This window comes from Mytilus californianus, unplaced genomic scaffold (assembly GCF_021869535.1).
Source record: "Mytilus californianus isolate M0D057914Y unplaced genomic scaffold, xbMytCali1.0.p SCAF_5, whole genome shotgun sequence".
Lineage (NCBI taxonomy): Eukaryota > Metazoa > Mollusca > Bivalvia > Mytilida > Mytilidae > Mytilus > Mytilus californianus.
Genome location: NW_026262701.1, coordinates 116,220,269 through 116,242,280, shown reverse-complemented (window position 1 = coordinate 116,242,280; position 22,012 = coordinate 116,220,269). Strand labels below are relative to the sequence as shown.

The window sequence follows — 22,012 nt, the reverse complement described above, 5'->3', positions numbered from 1 at the left end:
GTACATTGAAGCCTTGTTATATATATATAACGAAAAAGAAATGTTGAGATGTGGAATGTTGAGTGAACTATACTTGGTGGGTTTTGACTGACTGTTAAGACCTTGCATGGTCGGCTAGGTGCCCTAAGGCGTTTGGTGAGCATTTAAATATGTTTGTTGTTGTCGTCAAGCTAGAAAAACGCGGCCATTATGGTTTTGCTGGATCGATTTGGATTGTTGACTATTTTGGTTTGATGTTTAATGCCTTCTCAACTACATGTATGTTGAGTAACGACGAATGGGGTTTTAAACGACATTGACTACCCATGAGAGTCTTGCACGGTCGGAAATGTTGAGTGACAGGACATTATAAATATATCTGAAAGGTGAATTTAGGTAGATAGGGGGTCTTATTCTGATCATTCCTCTGTCAACGTATATTTGTTCCGCCTAACAGAAGTGCCACTGGAAACTTTGTTATAAACAATGTCATAATATATGTTCCTGTTGGAACAAATATTCTATACCATATATTCCGTTAGGAACATTTACTGTAATATTTATTCCAGTGGAAATAATATTCCAGAATATTGTTTCCATTTGGGACTTATCTTATGAAGGAACTTCTATTCCGTGACACCTCCTTGGCATTTTGTAAAAGTCCTTTTTTTTGTTTAATAAAAGTTTACCAAGTATCATTTAATATACAACAGAAACATCTAAAACTTGAAATTTAAAGATTAAACTATCAAAAAATTAAGTATTGTTAAGTGTATTTAAAATTTTCAGAAAAAAATCTTTTAAAGATCAAGGGCAGATAAATATATTTAATTTGATAGGGCAATTTGTGTTATTTTTTTTAATTTTTTTTTATTATTTTTGAAGAAAAATAAGGCGCCCCCTATTCTATTCGACATTTCGGAAATACTTATGAAAAGCAATTCTCTCATTGAAATTTAACCAATTTTATCGTTTAATGTTTCCTCAATAAGGAAACATTAAGTTTCTCCTATATAACCCATATAAAATAACTGCGATTTCGTTGATTTCAATGCTTTTTAACGTAAATTCAAGGTCCGTGACCCCTAGCTTTTTTTTTTAAATTGGAAAGTACATTGACATAGAAGTCTTTTTCAGAAAATTAAGAAAATCTATCGTCGATCATTTAGACATCCCATCTACCTTATAACATATTAAGATACTGTTTTTCTTTAAACAGGTTCTCTATGAATTCTACTTCATATGATAACAAAAAAAAACCAAGAAGGTCAGAAGTACATGAACACAATTAGTACTTATTGAAATACCGACTGTCTGTTGAATCAACCAAACTCAGCAAATATTGTGTCGATCAAAAAGTCCAGCATTGTAATGAATCATCTTAAAACTGTTTCAACACAACGTATAAATGAAGCGATGTTATATGTTTGTTAATGAGACAGCTTGCCACCAGAAATCAAAGAAAGAAGATGTAAACAAATAATGGTCATCGAACGGTTTTCAAAAACCAGCAAACCACTACCATATAGTAAGCTATAAATGACCCCGGCACAACAAAATGTGAAACGATTTAAAGGCAAAAAGCCGACGGCTTGATTTTTCCATGAAAGTAAAATTTGGTCGACCTGAACAAAGAGCAGGGAAACGTACACTACCTGGATAAAAAGAGGGTATGCTGTATAGGTGCAGTAATTTTGCCTTGCATCAGGCTACATGCACAGACCATAAAGCATTGTTGCAAGTTTCTTTAAAGTTTAGAGAGTAAAAACATCTCTGTAAATGAGACAGCGTATTTAACGTCCCGTTTCCGATCGGATGTGTTTTCGTATTCATAAAACCCGCACAGCCAAACGGACGGCCCTTTATATCATAGCTTCTACTATCGGTTGACCGTATTCCATGCCCTAATAAAACCTTTGTCAAATGTGAAAAAAAAAATAGAAAATAATTGAGGAACATTTTGCATTGTCTGTTGTAGAATTTAATTTGAAATATTATGACACATTACAAATTCGTAATATTTAGTTTGAACGACACGTACTAACACGATAAATGCTCTAGGTACCTCGAGGATCAAAATACACATGTTGCAGAAATAACTACAAAATGCAATACAAAAAAAAAAAAAAAAAACAATTGCAAGAAACTTTCGAGGGCGTGAAACAATTAAAGTAAGTGCCTGATCCAGATGCCGCGCACACGTAATTTTGCCAGATACGCCCAAGACCTTAAGTTGCAAAGGAGATGCTAAATTTGTAAAGTACTAAAGAGCATTGAAACCTAAAGGTGTCCGATGGAGTTTCAGCCTAAACATGATTGCATAATTAATAAAATGAATTATCATATTATTTAAACCATGTCAGAACTAAATTACTGGCTAATGTGTGGATATTTTCCACAAAGACCAATCATTTTTGTCGAGCCTTCGACTTTAGTCGAAAAAGCGAGACATAGCGATCCTACATTCCGTCGGCGTCGTCGTCGTCGTCGTCGTCGGCGGCGGCGTCCACAAATATTCACTCTGTGGTTAAAGTTTTTGAAATTTTAATAACTTTCTTAAACTATCCTGGATTTCTACAAAATTAGACAGAAGCTTGTTTATGATCATAAGATAGTATCCAGAAGTAAATTTTGTAAAAATAAAATTCCATTTTTCCGTATTTTACTTATAAATGGACTTAGTTTTTCTGCCTGGAAATATTACATTCACTCTGTGGTTAAAGTTTTTAAAATTTTAATAACTTTCTTAAACTATCCTGGGTTTGTACCAAACTTGGACAGAAGCTTGTTTATGATCATAAGATAGTATCTAGAAGTAAATTTTGTAAAAAAACAAATTCATTTTTTCTTTATTTTACTTTTAAATGGACTTAGATTTTCTGCCAGGAAACAACACATTCACTCTGTGGTTAAAGTTTTTAAAATTTAAATAACTTTCTTATACTATTTTGGATTTGTACCAAACTTGGACAGAAGCTTGTTTATGATCAAAAGCTAGTATCTAGAAGGAAATTTTGTAAAAAAAATAAATCCATTTTTTCCGCATTTTACTTTTAAATGGACTTAGATTTTCTGCCAGGAAACAACATATTCACTCTGTGGTTAAAGTTTTTAAAATTTTAATAACTTTCTTATACTATTTTGGATTTGTACCAAACTTGGACAGAAGCTTGTTTATGATCAAATGCTAGTATCTAGAAGGAAATTTTGTTTTCTTCCAGTTAACATTACATTCAGTCTGCAGTTAAAAGTTTTTAAACATTTATTAGATTCATAAACTATCCTGGATTTTTACCAAACTTGGACAGAAGCTTCTTACAATCAAAAGATATTATCAAGGGGAATATTTTTATTGATTTACTTCCTCATTTTTGTTGAGCCTGCGATTAACAGAAAAAGTAGGCGTGACACTGGGTTCCGCGGAACCCTTACGAATTTTTAATATAAACGAATTTTTAATATAAACAAACGGTTCAAAGTTATATAAGTACATACGATCAGTAAATAAACAGTTCGTTGAAATTGAAAATGAATAAAAGCAAATGTGTGGTATATGTCAATAGGGGCAGCAACACAACAATACAAAAACAAACAGAGGGCGACATTCAGTCTTCACCAAAAAGTGTATATACAATATGTCTAGCTCCTACTAAATCGTCATAAATTAATTACAATAGCAAAGATCTGCCACATATGTTTAACTGAAAATAAGAAGGATGAGATAATTACTAATGAGACAATTGTCTACGAGATACCAGAGACAATTGTCTACGAGAGACCAGAGACAATTGTCTACGAGAGACCAGAGACAATTGTCTACGAGAGACCAGAAGAATTTGTTATTTCTTTGTTAAGATTACGTTTGATTCAAGCTTTGGATTAATAAAATTGAGAATGGAAACGGGGAATGTGTCAAAGAGACAACTCAAACAAAGAGCAGAAAACAGTTCAAGGCCACCAATGGGCCTTCAACACAGCGAGAAAATCCAGCACACAGAGGCAGGCTTTAGCTGGCCCCGTAAACAAAAAATTATACTGGTTCAGAGAAAATGATGATGATTAGTTGTCTCATTGGAAATCATACCACATCTCTGGTGGATAGTTGTCTCATTGGCTATCATAACACATCTCTGATGGATATTTGTATCATTGGCAATCATACCACATTTCTGGTGGATAGTTGTCTCATTGGCAATCATACCACATCTCTGGTGGATAGTTGTCTCATTAGCAATCATACCACATTTCTGGTGGATTGTTGTCTCATTGGCTATCATAACACATCTCTGATGGATATTTGTATCATTGGCAATCATACCACATCTCTGGTGGATAGTTGTCTCATTGGCAATCATACCACATTTCTGGTGGATTGTTGTATCATTAGCAGTCATACCACATTTCTGGTGGATTGTTGTCCCATTGGCAATCATACCACATCTCTGGTGGATAGTTGTCTCATTGGCTATCATAACACATCTCTGATGGATATTTGTATCATTGGCAATCATACCACATCTCTGGTGGATAGTTGTATCATTGGCAATCATACCACATCTCTGGTGGATAGTTGTCTCATTGACGAGAGGAAAATAATTATTTTAACTTAACCAGTTTAAAAAACCTACTCAACATAATGAGTTATGAGGAACGAAATTGAATACAAACAATATTTTTCTACAGGTGTCTGTAAAAAGATACGTACTAAATACTACACTTCCTAGTGCAAACAGACTTTAAGATACTGACTGTTGAAAACGTCTTAAAAATTAAAAAAAAAACTATTTCTTTCTGCAAATCTCCTCTGGGTAATAATCATTAAATTCCATTATATATTCTTATATATCTGTTCCCGAACCATCCGTTGAGAAACATTCCAGCGACTGTTCTGTTCAATCAAATTTGATTTTAATTTTTCTAATTCAATCCGGTTTAAGATAAATGGTTGTGCTTAGGTATCATTTTGACGTGAAATGACCGTCACTTTATTTCAACTTAAAACAAAATAGCAATGGGGCTGTGAATTAGTGGTGTTATTCCTTATGTACAATTTTACAAAATTAACTGGTTCTATCAAACAGTCGTAGCACTACATAGTTGTAACTTCCAATAACTCAGTTTCGATCGAATCTGATATCTTGTTTAATGTTGAAGAAAGATAAAATGTACACAATCTCTTAATTTGAATTCATTGAACTAAACCAACTTTACCGTTTGAGAAATCATGGAATCCAGAGAAACATACACAAACGAGGGAAATCAAAGGAAGTCTGAAAAATACACAGTTAAACAAAGCAAATATGTCTCGTAGGATTTCACGCCATATCCGTTCGGAACATTGCACTGGGCTTTTTCCATTAAATCATTAGAGAAACATATTCTACCGCGTTACCCCTTTGACTACAATATTTATCTTCTCTCGATAGTTAAAATTTTGAAGTAAAATCTAATATAAATCAAGGGATACTATTGATTAATTGCAATTTAATTTGTCGAAGATTACTTCCAATAAAGAAAATAGTTGGCAATGAGAGACAAATAAATTGATAGTTGAAAAAAAAACCCAAATAATAGACCATGAAGACGTTTAAGAAAGTTTATTCTACTATTCAGTAAATATCAAACCTGATAAGGCAATACCAAATATGTATTTATTTTACTTGAATTTCGATATTACAATGATTTTGCACAATCTTGTAACAAAAAATATATTTTATCCAAAGTGCATACTACGTTACATGAAAAACTCCTCGAGCTTGTTTTGTATTAAGTTAAAAATAATTCCAGACGTCTTAATTTAGATTGTGTAGATGAAATCGTTATACATGTATACATTTTCTAATTTCTATGGTATTTACACACATTTGTCAAAAATATACACAACACACCATCCTTCTGACATTTTACAACACTTTCATCTATGCCCCGAAGCAAATGTAACCATTTATTAATAAATAATAAAAAATGTGTGTTATAAGAAATGTGTAATCGTTCGTCATATTTTTTTATTTATCATGCAAAAAATCACTCAAAAGAAGAATAAAAAAAATATAGCTTTTCGTACATTTCTTGTGTAAAGAAGATATAATCCTTTCTTTCTATAATTTTCCTTTGGTCGAACATATTTCGATTCATTATCTATTTAGCCGTCGGGCATTTAATTATTGTTTTTTATTTAAAAAACAAGACCTGACACCTAGAAATGAAAATCTGGTTTAGCTATTAAACCAAATAGGTAGTTTCATAACAAGCTCGTCGTCATACTATATTTTCAAAATAAGTGTTTTATTTTTGGGTTATCGTCGCCATTGTCTAAATATTTTTGTTAAATAACAAGACTTGACACTTTGAAATGAAAATTTGTTTTAGCTATCAAACCGAATAGGTAGTTTCATATCAAGCAAGCTTTACGTTATTTAATATGTGGTTCATTTTACGGTTATCACCGCCATAGTCTAAATAATCGTTGAAGTGTTTGACATCAATATACTTTATTCCAATTTATACAGTATTTTTTGTTTTCGGAACTGTTTTCAATTTACTTTGGTAATCCCAACCATCACTTTCCCAAGAATCACTCTCCCAGTCATAATTGACACCACGTTCGAACTTATAAGACTTATAATGTTTTCTTTTGTCGTTGTTTTCGCTACTATCTTCCCAGCTATCGCTGTATAAACTATCACCATCGTAAAAATTTCGACTATTCTTCAAATTAAATTTATGTTTTGGTTTGTAAAACCCTCTTTGATCACTCTCTGTATCTTCCCAAAATGAACTAGAAGAATCGTCCCAGCCGTCAATATCATCGTTAATTTTCCCCCGTTTATGAAGTTTAGATTGTTTATCATGATTATCAATTATATAGTTGTAACCCTCATCGAAATCATCGTACTGATTACTATCGCTAGAATATAGCCTTCTGTTCTTTCTGTGTGGATTTCTTACCATAATGACCTTCCGGTCACCATGAGTGTTGTCCCTGTCCTCAAATGAATCCCAAAACGAATCATCGCTACTTGTATCATAGTTTACTCTTTTTCTAATGTTATTTTTATGTTTGCGAAGATTATCGGTTTTCGTGTTTTCTTTGGAATATATGTTGCTATCCCAATCGCGTCTATCACTTTCACTATCGCTAGAATATAGACGTCTGTTTTTTCTATGTTGTTTTCTTACCACAATGAGCTTCCGGTCAGGATAAGTTCTGTCCCTGTTCTCAAATGAATCCCAAAACGAATCATCGCTACTTGTATCGTAATTTACTCTTTTTCTAATTTGATATTTATGTTTGCCAAGCTTATCGGTGTTTTCTTTGGTATATATGTCGCTATCCCAATCACGGCTATCACTTTCTTCGGACCATTCTCGGTTATAAAACGGCCGTTGGTGTTTAATAAACCTATTTTTGGTTTTAAATTTCCTTGCCTTTAATACTGACTGAAAATTTCCCTCAGAAGAATCACTACCCCACCATTCTGAATCTTCATACCTTGCATTGTTTCTGTTTCTAATTTCATCGAGTTTCCCATTTTGGTTAGGAAACTGTTGTTCAACATTTTGGTTAGGCAACTGTTGTTCACCATTTCGATCAGGAAACTGTCCCTCAGTAGAATCAATACCCCACCATTCTGAATCTTTGTACCTTGCATTGTTTCTGTTTCTAATTTCATCGAGTTTTCCATTTTGGTTAGGAAACTGTTGTTCACCATTTCGATCAGGAAACTGTTGTTCACCATTTCGATCAGGAAACTGTTGTTCACCATTTTGATCAGGAAACTGTTGTTCACCATTTTGGATAGGAAACTGTTGTTCACCATTTTGGCCAGGAAACTGTTGTTCACCATTTTGGTTAGGAAACTGTTGTTCACCATTTTGGATAGGAAACAGTTGTTCACCATTTTGGTTAGGAAACTGTTGTCCACCATTTTGGTTAGGAAACTGTTGTCCACCATTTTGGTTAGGAAACTGTTGTTCGCCGTTACTATCAGGAAACTGTTGTTCACCATTTTGGTTAGGAAACTGTTGCCCACCATTTTGGTCAGGAAACTGTTGTTCACCATTTTGGTTAGGAAACTGTTGTTCACCATTTTGGCTAGGTATCTGTTGTTCACCATTTTGAGTAGGAAACTGTGGTTCACCATTTCGGTCAGGCATCTGTTGCCCACCATTTCGATCAGGAAATTGTTCAGGAAACTGTTGTTCACCATTTCTGTTTGGCATTTGACCGCTAAGATCTGTGCCAACGAGTGTATCAGGTTGATTGAAACCAAATTGTGGCCCGTTTTGGTCAGTTCCAAAATGTGTACTACTTTGATCATGACTGAATTGTGCCCTGTTCTGACCAGTGTCGACCTGGTTGAGACTTTGAGGATCAGTGGCTAAAATAATAATAATAATAATAATAAAAGATAAATTAATTTAACGAACAATTATTTATGGACGTTTTTTCTCCTTTTCTATCATATCTATACATGAATTGTGGTTGGTCTGTGGTTGGTTTTGTTTGTTGGACCAAACAACCAAGTAACATTTGATACATATAGTTTGTTGGTTGGTTTGTATGGATAGTCGATATGTGTGTTGGTTGGTTGGTTTGTATGGATAGTTGATATATGTGTTGGTTTGTATGGATAGTTGATATGTATGTTGGTTGGTTGGTTTGTATGGATAGTTGATATGTATGTTGGTTGGTTGGTTTGTATGGATAGTCGATATGTGTGTTGGTTGGTTGTTTTGTATGGATAGTTGATATATGTGTAGGTTTATATGGATAGTTGATATGTATGTTGGTTGGTTGGTTTGTATGGATAGTTGATATGTTTGTTGGTTGGTTGGTTTGTATGGATAGTTGATATGTGTGTTGGTTGGTTGGTTTGTATGTTAAATGAATGAATGATTGATTTATTAATTGATTGATATATTAAAAAAAATTTTGAAACAAACAAGTGACATTTGATTCATATAATATATTGATCGGTTTGGACAGTTCATAGGTGTGTCTGTTGGCTGGTTGTTTTGGTGTTGAATGAATGATTGATTGATTAATTGGTTGATGGATTGAAATTTTGCATACTGTCAACTTTGACGAATTTCACATTCATTAATCGATGAATGCCTTGGTTGGTTGTGTTGATTGATTGATAGATTAATTGACTGACTGACTAACTTGTCAAGTGTCATTCCGTAGAAACGGAAAGTTCGTTTTGATTAATAGATTGTTAATGTGACGTCCAGTAACAAGTATGTCACACACATTCTTTAAAGTGTCCCCTTCTTCTCCTGTAAAGAAGCAAATGGGTATCAGTTACTAAAGTTTTTAAGAAAAGACACCCTGGATGCCCTGTTCAGGTCTGTGCAACATGTTTATTTGTATCCAAATAACAATATTTCTAATATAAGGATTTAAACATCCTTTAAACTATCTTTATAATTTCCTTTATACATTTCCTTTTTTCTTCTAAGGACACCGGAATTCATGCTTTATTTGTTTATTGTGAGTGCATTTTGTTTTAATTTGTACGGAAATCGGAAGTAAATCTTAAGTCTTTTAAAAGTTGTATTTAGTTTTATTTGAATCTGGAAAACCCTTGTTTTATTTAAATGAGTTGGCGCTGAAGATGATCGTGATGTCACGATGCAAATGTACTCTCTGATATGGTTTGTTTTCTCTCTTTGCAGATGGGAATGTCGTCGACACCAGACACGCGTATATAAATAGTGCTTAAGGATTTAATTAATAGTTTTATTTGACCACACGTTTATAGATTATTTTTGAAAATACATGAATTGGAGCAAATCGTTGCAAGACGGATTTCTGTTGTTCAATAAGTCGGATTGTTTTTTCGAGTATAATTTACGAGACAGAAGGCTATTTTTGACTCAATTGAATTGCGATCTATCTAATAAAAAAAGGAGTTTTTTTGGGGGTGAGGGATGGGTTGTTAATAGGTTGGTTTGTTGGTTGATTGTAACTAAATATAAATAAGAAGATGTGGTATGACTGCCAATGAGACAACTCTCCATCCAAGTTACAATGTGTAAAAAGTTAACAATTATAGGTCAAAGTACGGCCTTCAACATGGAGCCTTGGATCACACCAAACAGCAAGCTATAAAGGTCCCCAAAATGACTAGTGTAAAACAATTCAAACAGGAAAACCAACCATCTATAAAAAAAACGATAAACGAGAAACACTTATGAACCACAACGACAACCACTGAATAACAGGTTCATGCTATACATGACAGCTGCAAATTGAAGTTATTATCCGGTAATTCGTTGATTTAAAAAAATTTTGGGATATTGACTCTAATAGAACATCCACTTTACCATTTCAATCAAAAATTTCCAGTTACGACAAGTCGCGTTAGTCGCGACAATCTTTTGAAAATATCTCTAACATTTTCTGAGGAGTAGCAATAACAAGTAAAAACTTCAAATTTATAACATGACCTTAACCTTTGACCTTGATCTCAATTTCCTAATTTTGGCCCGAATATAAGGTCCATAGGTCTTTACGATTAACGGTTAAAGAGTTACTGTAACACACAGATTTTTAAAATAAGAAAGGAAGGATAACTCCAATAAGATGTCACTTGATCGGGTTATTTCAATAAGTTTACATTTATCTGATGTACATAATTGCCAATCAGGTTATCATAAGTTATCGATCTGATATGATGAATGGGTCCTTATAAATAAAATATTTTACCTAAACTCTTTGTAACAACATCTCCATGCTGTAATACGTTATGTTGTATTCCTGACTGTCTAGCACCTAAACAAATAAATGTATTTGATTTAGCCTAATGTCGTAAGACACGTGCACACTTTAAATTTCAAGCAAAACAATTAAGGGAAATATTCATTTATGATTGATTTTTGCTTTGATGTGTTTACTGTTGTTGTTGCTGCACAAAATGTTGCCTTTCCTCGTCAGTTTTTATCTAGCGTCGTAACACAGTACATGATATATAAGGAATGAAGATGGAATTGTTACAGATCAGCTGAATTATCTATTGTAAAGGATCCTACAAATTAATGTAAGATGCAGTCACAGAAATAATTATATTATAAGTACGTCTGAACCAGTGACGACTCTACAACAGATTTTATCCATCGGACCACCAGCAGTGATGGTGATACAAGGCTGAAAATACATTCTGTATACATGTATATAATTCGTCAAAAGAGTGTAAGCACTGGTCCAGACGTACTTATAATATTATTATTTCTGTGACTGCATCTTACATTAAAACTGACGAGGAAAGGTAACACCCGGCCACCGAAAGCTTTAATATTTTAGAGCCTAGGTGGTCTAGTGGTCTAGCGCGTCGGGCACAGTGCAAGGCAATTTGGTGCCACGATATCTCAGTTGCATGAGTTTGAATCCAGGCCATGAAAGAACAAAAAAATTGCATCCGCAAATTTACAGATCTAATATTGTTGTGCTGCAGCTGGTTGTACGAACGTGTCATTAGTCTAATGAGCCATTAAGTCTTCATTAGCTTAATGCATCATAAAGGCTTAATGAAGAGAAGACTGAATGACCCATTATGCTAATGTCACGTTCGTACAACCGGCTGCTGTTCTTTGGACGAATTATACATACAGAATGTATTTTCATCCTTGTATCACCATCACTGTTGGTAATGCGATGGATAAAATCTGTTGTAGAGTCGTCACTGGTTCAGACATACTTATATATAGTAATAGTAATAGCGAAAATCCTTATCCATATATATATATGGATAGGGATTTTCGCTTTTACTATAGAATTTTTACAGTTGAAAATCCAGTCGCAAATGAACCAAAGTCACTGTTTTTCATTTATTTGTAGTTTACAATTACCATATGAATGATCTGCCATTATAAACGGTTTTGAACCTCTCCATGCAAAAGCAAATTGAAAATCTTCCGATCTACTTAGACTAGCTTGATGTTCATCGTAATAAATGAACAAAAATACTTGTGTTCCATCAAAATCCAGGAAAGTGCCCAATAACATTAACGGTAACAATTTTGCTGCACCTAATGCACATTTGGAAAATTAATGTCTCTCCAGTGATGCTTGTGGCCGAAATTTTTCTGAATCACTAAATGCATTTTCTTTTATATATATAACTTTGTGCTATTATACCTTAACACTTTCCTAGCTGCACAAGTTTGTCTGTACTTAGGGTAATGTTTGAGATGTAAACACAATTTATGTTTGTCCATTTGCCATGATGAACCTTAAATGAATCGTTTATTGTTAAGTGGCAAATATTTCATGCATATTTAGGACGAGAATAATTCAAATACGTTTTTTTTTAGTTCTGATTGAGATTAAACGGTAAAAAAATTAAGTGCATCTTGAATAAGATGGTACGTTGGAAAGATGAATAAAGTAAGCCTTACAAAAAAATAAAGTTGAACAAAAACCCATATCTTAAGGTAGAATAGGTTCACCTGCTGTACATCACATCAACAATGCCATCATTTTTGTCCTATCACAGAACAGGTCATCGACAACGCCGAAGTTGCCACCATTAGTTTAGCATCCTAAAGGCCATAGGTTATCTGATCGAAGCTAGACCGACTGTATCAGAAAAACCTGTAATATCGTATTGTCGTTCTTTAATATATTATTCTGTCCATTACTTGGGAAAATGTGGTAAACTGGCTTGACTACGTAGCATAAGATTTACAACAGTTACAACTCTGGACTTGAGTGCAACGATGTCATACTGTTCTGACTCTGTGATTTAAAGTTTAACATGGTATTATAACGGAAAGCTTCTAAAACTTTGAGACAATATAAAACCAAGAAGATGTGATATGATTGCCAATGAGACAACTCTTCATCAGGAGAAACTATAGGTTACCGTACGGCCATCAACCGACAATGAGTGAAACCCATACCACATAGCAAGCTATAAAAGACCCCGAAATGACAACTGTAAAACAATTCAAACGAGATAGCTAAGATTTGTGTACAAAACGATAAACGATTAGAAAAAATATTAATAAGTACAGCAACAAACGACGACAACTGAATTATAACTCCTGACTTGGGACTGACACATACAGAATATGGACGGGTTAAACATGTTTGATAACAAAATCAATATCTATACCGATAAAACAATAATCAAAGATGTTGCAGTGTTGAACTTGCAACCTTTCCAAATAAATTTATTCAAAGAATCGATGAGTTTACACGGATTGTATCTAAATTTACGGGCTCGATAAATAACATCATCGTAAAAATGAGGATGACTTGTGCTATCCCGTTTGTAATAAGTTTTCTACAGGTACAGCCAAACTTCTTAACCATTTTTTTTTATCCATGAAAGAATTTAGTAAAGATTTTTCAGTAATTTGTGGTGACGAAATCCTTGCCTGAATAATTTACAAGTAACACATAGATCCCAAAACGTCACTATAGACACGGACAAGGCGAACGAGTTGGGATATATAAACCATATATGGTACCAAAGGAACATCTCATTCCAAAAAAAAAAGAAAGAAAATTAACGATAAGGAACGAAAAATCTTCCCTTTTGTCAGAGAATTTCCCATGTTTCTTGGGCTAATCTGACGGAGAAAATCATCTCAGAAACACGTGTTGTGCTTGAAAAAATCTTAATAATATGATTATATTACTACCATTGGCTCGATCACGGAGGATAACATCCAGCAAGAAGCAATTTCAGTTTATAAATTATGTAATTATACTTAAGCAAAGATAGCAGATAAAATTTACTATGGATTCGGATTTGTCTGATCCTTTTCAGCCTATTTAGTGTTTGATCCTTTTCAGCCTATTTAGTGTTTATAAGCTGAGTCATTTTGTGACTTTGGTATCCCAAACGGGTCTAAGGAGGTTTGTTCTGTTCTATAAAAAATGTTTGTGCTCACTGAAGTCATACAGCTTGTAGTACAGTATTTTGTCTTAGAAATTATATTCCTGTCCCAAATAGAATCTCATTGCAGATACCAGGCTTATAATTCCAATACGTTTTGTCCAATCTGACTAAGACCATCTAGGGTTCATGTTGCTCAATCTTTAGTTTTTAATGTAGTGTTTTGTGGACTTGTTCGTTTTTTCGTCGTTTTTCGTTTGTTTGTCACGGCGTTGTCAGTTTTCTTCGATTTATGAGTTTTGAAAGTATTCTTTGTATATTCCACCTCTTCTTTCATGTCAGCAAAACTTATACAGCAGTACTGGCTATTTGTCTGGCGATATAAATGATTGCCATGAACAAATTTAAGCCGGCTTTAATCTCTACTTCCTTGCCCTTATCCAGTAGTTTGTACAACATTCCATTTTTGTCGTGTTCAATGTTGTCTACATCAATTTAAAGAAGCAAATTAAATGGCTGCCTCTTTGATTTTTGTGTAATGTTGCATTAAAAGAGAGCATGCATCGTGTTTCACTGACAATCATACCACATCTTCTTATTTTAATAAAGGAAGAACAGTATCTGTATAACTAAGCATGCTACATGTACCTTTCTTGCTTCCATATAGATATAGAAAATTAGATTTAAAGAACAAAATAAGTATACACTTTAGATGAATGAACTATGTTGCCTAAAAGTTCTATAACGTTTGCTTTAAAAATAACAACTGACGTAAACAGGTACCAAAAAATCGTAACATCATCTCAAATACACTTCTGATGAAATCATTTAACATTCTTGTTATTTCTATATACATCATGCAGTTTATTATTCATTTCGTCCCATATTCCTCAGATGTAAAATCCAGAGTAAATTTTTTCAAGCTCTTTTGTGTACCCTACTTAAGTCAATGTATCTGAACATTATGATTGGACAAAAAATACAGTATCAACTGAACATACTTTCCCAAACTGAGGGATGAATCAGGAGTAGAAAAATATGAAATAATTTTACATACAGATGAAATTGAATTTTTGAGAATTTTTTAAAATTTTGTATTCACTGCACGATAAAAGACCTAAAAGCACTAGTGGCCTTAGGTTCTTAAAGATAGCAAAAAAAGTAAACGGTCATGATACATATTCAAATTCATTTCTGAATAGTAAAATGAAAGTACTTCAGTTAACAGTGACTGTAGAATTTTTAGCAGTGTTAGAAAGTGGTGAAAATTCTAAAAAGGCTATCATTATCCCTTTTGGGCCAGGAAATACTACCGTGCCACCTTAAACAATGCACCATCCATGATACTTTTTTTAATGAGACCTGTTTAAAACATCGTAAATACTTCAAACAAAATATTTTTTTTACTTTAATTGAAGTTTCGAAAAAAGTGGATCATAATCTATCAAAGTTTCCATTAATCGCTTTCTAATTTTTCCCTCCTTCAGCTCGTTACTTATGACCTTTGTTTTTTTCCCTGTTGACCCAAACAGGAAGTTGTCTAAATGACTACTTTTTCCGGATTGGACTAAATAGTGATAAGGTGTATTGATAACGGGCGTTGTAAATTAGATTACTATTATTTTAAATTTCAAAATAAAATATCCTTAAACCCTGAGTTGACCAAACTGTTGGTAGCATGATATTAACTTTTGTCATAATCATTATTGATATCTTATATTACAACAAGTAAAACAAAAACAACAAATGTATTTAGTATGTTTGACTCGACCTCTCAAAGTGATGTAAAGACATGATTGCTATAAATATTCATTAAGGCAAATTCGGAATAAAAATCTTCGACAAAACGAATTATTTGAATTATTTTTTAACCATGTTAATGATTGTTTTAATCTTAGATAACTGATAAAGAGACTTGATAATCGATTCTTACCTGAAACTGAAATGCAAAACCATGCGATTAAAAGGAGACAAATAGCCTGCATCGTTAGGTTTCATGAGTTTTCACCATATAATCTTTTTTTTATTGTATTTTATCTCAAAAGTCCGAATCAAATCATGCTTGCGTAGTCTATATTTATATTTAATGTATAAAAGATGACAACTATGTTGTATCATGACAGCAAATGGACAGGCTGACAACCTCTTGATCGCCGGACATTACCCATAATAAAAATAATCATTTGTAACAAAAGTCGGATTGTTTTTGATTTACAGCGACAACCAACTGCACCATGTCTATCATTCTTAGCTTGTTCAAGTGAATTGATTTAGAATACAAAACAGTTTCTTGGATTAATTTGCACTTCTCATGAGTGCAAATTGGAACCACATTTTCTTTAACGGTAGAATCATCAAACTTGGCAATAATGTACCTCTGGGGATAGGTAAAACAATACAATTTTTTTTTCTGGTATAGCTCGCCTGGTTCGGCAATACGAGTGAAAACAGTGACAAAATCCTGTAGGATATTTTTTTCTCCCATGATAGGAATTTTACAAATCCTATAGGATAAAGTCATAATCACGTAGGATATTTTTAATATACTACAGGATATCAAAATCCTATGGGATTTATAATCCCTTAGGAGTATAAAAATATCCTACAGGATGTAGTTTCTCCCTTAGAACTAAAAATATCCCTTAGGAGAAAAAATGTCTCGCGGGATAAAAAAATCCTAAGGGATAAAAATAAATCCTAAGGGATAAAAAGAAGTTCTAAGGGAGGGCAAAATTCCTATGGGAGACTAAAGCAAATCATAAGGGAGAGAAATATCCTAAGGGAGAAAAAAAATCCTGTGAGAGAAAGAATTATCCTATGGGAGAAAAAAATCCTATGGGAGAAAAAAATCCTATGGGAGAACAAAATCCTATTTGAGAACAAAACCTAAGAAAATAGAATACTTTGTATATGTTCTGTTACTTAGTAAACGTATTATTTCATTTGACCATTTATTCCCAGATTTCATGGTTCAAGACCAATAACCAATAACACAAAATTCCCGATTACAGTACTCCAAGCCTGGAGCTGGCATGTCAGTTAGTGCTAGTAGTCCCCTGTTCGTTTATGTTTATTATTGTCATTTGCATATTTTCTTTTGTTACCTATTCTAACATCGGACTCGGACTTCTTTTTATTTTGAGTTTTACCCGTGTGTTGAGGGTAAGTATACCACCAGTTCGTAATTGAAAGTAAGGGCAAGTCGGAAATATGTGTCCGACAGATCTTAAAAGCAATCATACGTTTGCATTCATCTCTGTTGAGCTGCTATCCGAATAGGAGTTCACTGTTTTCTGTAGATTCTGAGAGATAATTATTTGTTGGACTATTAGACAGACAGACAGACAGACAGACAGACATACAAATGTACAAGAAGATTGTATATATCCCCCCGCGCCTGTAGTTGGGGTATAGTTATTTTTTACAGCCAAAAAGGTAGTTGTCTGGTGACACAAATACACATTAGAAAGTTAAGTTTAAACATTTTTAATATATAAATAAATTATCCTCTATAAAAACAAAATAGAACAGTCTTTTTTCATTATGGTTAATCAAAACTGACTTATGTCAATAAATAACAACTCCAGATTCCTAAAAATCGTCACATTTCTTTTTTTTCAGTTTCTTCAAAAATGTTGCATCTTTAACTAGTTCTCTGTACCCAGCTAATATATATTTGAAGCGAAAGCCTGTAAAATAAAGAAAGACCATAATTAAAGTTTAATGGAAAACAGCAAGTTAACATAATATTATAAGCTTTTCTTAGATATGAATAAGTGGTTTCTATAATCATGTAACGATGATCTCAATATTTTTTAACAATATTTGTTTTTGAATAAAAGTTAATTTGAATACAATGTGCAATAGTATTTTAGCATTTTTCAAATTTCATATAAAAAATACCGCCGAAACACTAGATTAGTGTAGGATTGATGCAAACATATAATTTATAAATACAATGTAGCAGATATAATAACAACTTGGTGATTTCTTATCAGAAGGAATCTATCTCTTTATAAACATAATTATAGGTTATGTGATAAAATGATTGCAGGACATTAGTTAAAGCAATATGTTTCAATATGGTTCCGTACATGAACCTGCATTGTTCTATGAAAACAATGATAGTAATTGTGTGAAGATGAGGAGGGAAGCCGTGGACGTAGGGTTTCGCTTTATTTTTGATTGATTAAAAAGTAGTAAATGTACTGTAAAACATGTGCAACATTGGCTCATTCTACAATTACACAAAAATGAGATATTTGAAAATCGAATATAAGATTTTTTTAAGTAGGTAGCATTCCATGAAGTTTTATTTTAGGTGGGCATGCATGAATAGTTTTGCCAGTTACTATATTTTTTCGATTTTGTCCACAATATGCATGAAGTATTTGCAACTGGACATTAACATTAACAACACTAAACTCATTAACAGATTTTCATAATATCCTAAAAATATAAACTAGATGCTCTAAAGAGCGTGTGTTATACACCTAGGTCTAAGTGAATCTCCAACAATGGATACGACAACATGTTTGACTAGAATATTATTCAGGACTAAAATGTCTTTTTTTTTTGTTAAAATTGTATTGCTGATCATTTTTTCTGTTTACAGTTTCTCTCTCCTATAGTTTTTGCCCAAAACACAAAAAAGTGCCAAAATCGTCATTTAAGGGTAATAACTCCTATAAGAAGACAACTGACAAGTTTATCTACATGTTAGCAGACCTATTTGCAGATCTTGTCTGATTTTTAAAGTTTTCATCTATCTATCATAGTCTTCAAAATAATAGGTAAAAACGGCGAAAAAAATGGTAAAAAAATCATCATTTAATGGTAATAACCCCAATATGTTTATCAACTGACGATTTCCGTAATTTGACTTATTTGTAGATCTTGTCTTACTGATCATTTTTGCTTTAAAAGTTTCTATCTTTATGTTATAGTTTTCAAGATAAAAAGCAAAAACGTAGAATAAATGGTAAAATCGTCTTTAAAAGACAATTACTCCAATTAGAAACCGACTGTCGTTTTCAGACATGCCAGACTTATTTGTATATTTTGTCTTGCTGGTCATTTTTGCTACATAAAGTTTATGTCTATCTACTATGATTTTCAAGATAAAAGGCAAACACGAAACAAATTTAAAAAATTTGTAATTTAAGGGCAGTAACTACTAAAGGAAGCCGTTTTTTTTTTAAATGTTAACAGAAAGAGTGTCGATAGCATCGTTCTGAACATTTTTGCCCCAGTCTAATTTTCTCTTATTTGGTTATGGTGGGGTCATCGGACACATTTTTTAAAACTGAATACCCGAATGATGATTGTGTCCAAGTTTAGTTGAATTTGGTCCACATGGTCCAGTAGTTTCAGAAAAGACAGTCATTGGACGACGACGACAGACGACGGACACCAGGTGACAGAGTGATCTGTCGACTACATGCATTTTTATACGACAGCAAAATTTTTGCGGACGTATATTGGTATCACGTCGTCGTCGTCCGAAGACATTTGGTTTCCGGACAATAACTTTAGTATAAGTAAATAGAAATCTATGAAATTTAAAGACAAGGTTTATTACCACAAAGGGAAGGTTGGGATTGATTTTGGGAGTTTTGGTTTTAACAGTTTAGAAATTAAGGGCCAAAAAGAGCCTTAATAAGCATTTTTCTAGTTTCCAGACAATAACTTGTGGAATGGTGTATAGATCTCTCTGAAATTATACCACAAGTTTCCATACCACAAAGGGATGGAAAGAATTGGCTTTGGGGGGTTACGGCTCAAACGGTTAAGGAATAAGGGGCAAAAAAAGGGGGAAAACAAGGGTTTCCATGTTAATGGACAAATACTTAAGTACAAAACATAATTTAAAAGCAGTGTAAGGGAGGTAATTCAAACAAATTTGAATTACCTCACTTACACCGCTTTTAAATTATGCATATTGGAAATTTGCCAATAACTTTTGTATTAATAAACTCCATAGGAAATATGCCAATAACTTTAGTATAATAAACTCCATTGGAAATTTGCCAATAACTTTAGTATAATTGGAAATTTGCCAATAACTTTAGTATAAGTAAATATAAATCTATGAAAATTAAACACAAGGTTTGAAACCACAAAAGGAAGGTTGGGATTGATTTTGGGGGTCCCTATGGGTTAGGAATTAGGGGCCAAGAAGGGGCCCAAATAAGCATTTATTCTAGTGTCCAGACAATAACTTGTGGAACAGTGTATAGAATTGTCTGAAATTGTACCACAAGTTTCTACACCACAAAAGGATGTTTAGGATTGGCTTTGGGGGTTATGGCTCAATCTGTTTAGGAATTAGGGGAAAAAAAGGGGGAAAAACAAGGGTTTCCTGGTTAATTGATAATTACTTTAGCTTTGTTTCTTTATGTTGGTACTTTTTGCTATTTGTTTGCTAGTTCTAGTATGAAATATGTTTTAGCTGTTTCTAGAAACATCAAATACTGTGATTTAAATACATTATACTATCATAATAGTGTATATCAAAGGGTTCAGTGGTAATAAATTTTTATACTCAGAATTGATTATTCTTTGTTTGGGTTTTTTTTGCATTAGAGTTACCTCCCTTACAATGGTTCCATACTACAAAGGAAAGACTGGGATTGGGTTTGATGGTTAATGCTCCAAGGGGGATTCGAAAAGTTTGGGGGGTTCCAATTTTTTTTAAGGGGTTCATATTTTTTCCCCAAATTTTTCGAATTTCTAATTTTTGAAAAGTTTCAAGAAGAAATCTTTAATTGCACAGTATTGCACATTAGATTTGTAAGATCTTTGAACACATTTTTTTTTGTGTCATAAACCTATTATATTATGTCAAAAATTTGATCACAATCCAAATTCAGATAGTATCAAGCTTTTATATTGTGTCCAAATTTGCCCCAACTGTTCAGGGTTCGACTTCTGCGGTCGTATCAGGCTGCGCTCAGCGAAGCATTTTATTAGGTTTGTATTCATAACACAGAATTATCTTTCGTGGTCTTACTTTAAACTTATATCTATGACAAAAAATAACTTACCATCTTTCAATACTGCAGTTACATCAGCATCACGCCATTTCTTGACATTTGAATAATATGCAGACAGCTTTTCTCATTTAGTAAAGACCTAAAATAAAGAATTCATTATAAATATTTTCACAGATATTGTTTAACTGATTAGTTTAGTAGTAATGTTAAAAGTAAACTTTGATATTAAAAATGATTAATTATTTTGTACTTGTGAAAGACATCAGAGAAGTTATGTTGTGTCTAAGTATTGTGTAACAAGCACACAGCTGATACCGTTCATACAATCCATGGATGTTGTATTATGTCTCAGTTCAGATAATAAGTACACGTAATTAATTATATCTCAATGAAAACTGTCTGTCTCTACATAGCACATCAATATTTGCGACCCATCTTGGACAATCAACCTGTAAATAAATAGTTTTTATAATTTTTTATTTGAAAAAAAACCTCTAGCAAACTTGACTGCAATGACCCAATGACTTAAACTTCTATCAAACCACCCGTGCATAAAATTCTACCCGTATACTTTTATATACCCTATCAAACAGACCTATCTATAAATACTTTAAACACGTGTACCTTAAAACACAACAAACTTGTATCGATATATGTACAATTTTGATAAATATGATTATGTTCTAATTCGTAAACTCAACCGAACATAAAACATTTATCAACAGAATACAGAACTCTCACATGGGAGTAACCACTTGAAAATGTCAAGTGCAATTTCGAAAAAAATACAAAGATCGGGCAAATGTATGATCAATTTATTATTATTAAATCCCTAAATTCAGAGATACAGATAATTGAGTAATAATGTTTTCCTTCACATATCCATCTTTAGCAGATTCGGATCTCCATATGCCATGTTTTTTAAACACTCTATCTGATATCCCGGGATTAGCCGCAGAGGATGTCCCTCCAGAACGAAGTGAATGTAATCCAAACCTTTTCTTATCCAATCCTATGGCTTCCAACTTCTCTAATAACAATTCCCTTGCTCTAGTGTAAGAAATGTGACCATCGCAACGTAATTTATAGATTTTCAATTTTTTGCAATATGTAATATGTCAAATTTTTTTTTTATCATTAAGATCTATTTTAGATAATGATATATAATGAGATAACATCTTCACTGGA

General features: G+C 33.0%; 1 protein-coding gene and 1 long non-coding RNA gene across 3 annotated transcripts; both read right to left on the bottom strand.

The window, feature by feature from the left end:
* Window positions 1–5,561: 5,561 nt before the first annotated feature.
* Window positions 5,562–15,821, bottom strand: LOC127700740 (uncharacterized). Of its 2 annotated transcripts, XM_052204388.1 has the most exons (4): window positions 15,763–15,821; window positions 10,694–10,759; window positions 7,625–8,360; window positions 5,562–7,471 (listed from the first exon to the last, which is right to left on the bottom strand). In XM_052204388.1, the coding sequence occupies exons 1-4, from the start codon at window positions 15,812–15,814 to the stop codon at window positions 6,481–6,483; spliced, it is 1,845 nt and encodes a 614-aa protein (XP_052060348.1). In that variant the 5' UTR covers window positions 15,815–15,821; the 3' UTR covers window positions 5,562–6,480. The 2 variants fall into 2 exon arrangements, with proteins under 2 accessions (XP_052060348.1, XP_052060347.1); XM_052204387.1 differs by having other exon boundaries at window positions 5,562–8,360.
* A 1,475-nt stretch (window positions 15,822–17,296) lies between these two features.
* Window positions 17,297–21,004, bottom strand: LOC127700773 (uncharacterized). Its single transcript, XR_007981714.1, has 2 exons — window positions 20,876–21,004; window positions 17,297–17,518 (listed from the first exon to the last, which is right to left on the bottom strand). It is a non-coding gene; the product is annotated as an uncharacterized LOC127700773 (long non-coding RNA).
* Window positions 21,005–22,012: the final 1,008 nt, after the last annotated feature.

Excerpts from the sequence above, each read along its gene's own strand:
- LOC127700740 (XM_052204387.1), bottom strand. The coding sequence starts at position 15,814 with ATGCAGGCTATTTGTCTCCTTTTAATCGCATGGTTTTGCATTTCAGTT. Across the intron at positions 10,760-15,762 it reads GTTTTGCATTTCAGTTTCAG|GTGCTAGACAGTCAGGAATA; the intron begins GTAAGAATCGAT and ends TTATTTGTTTAG. Across the intron at positions 8,361-10,693 it reads TGTTGTTACAAAGAGTTTAG|CCACTGATCCTCAAAGTCTC; the intron begins GTAAAATATTTT and ends TTATTATTTTAG.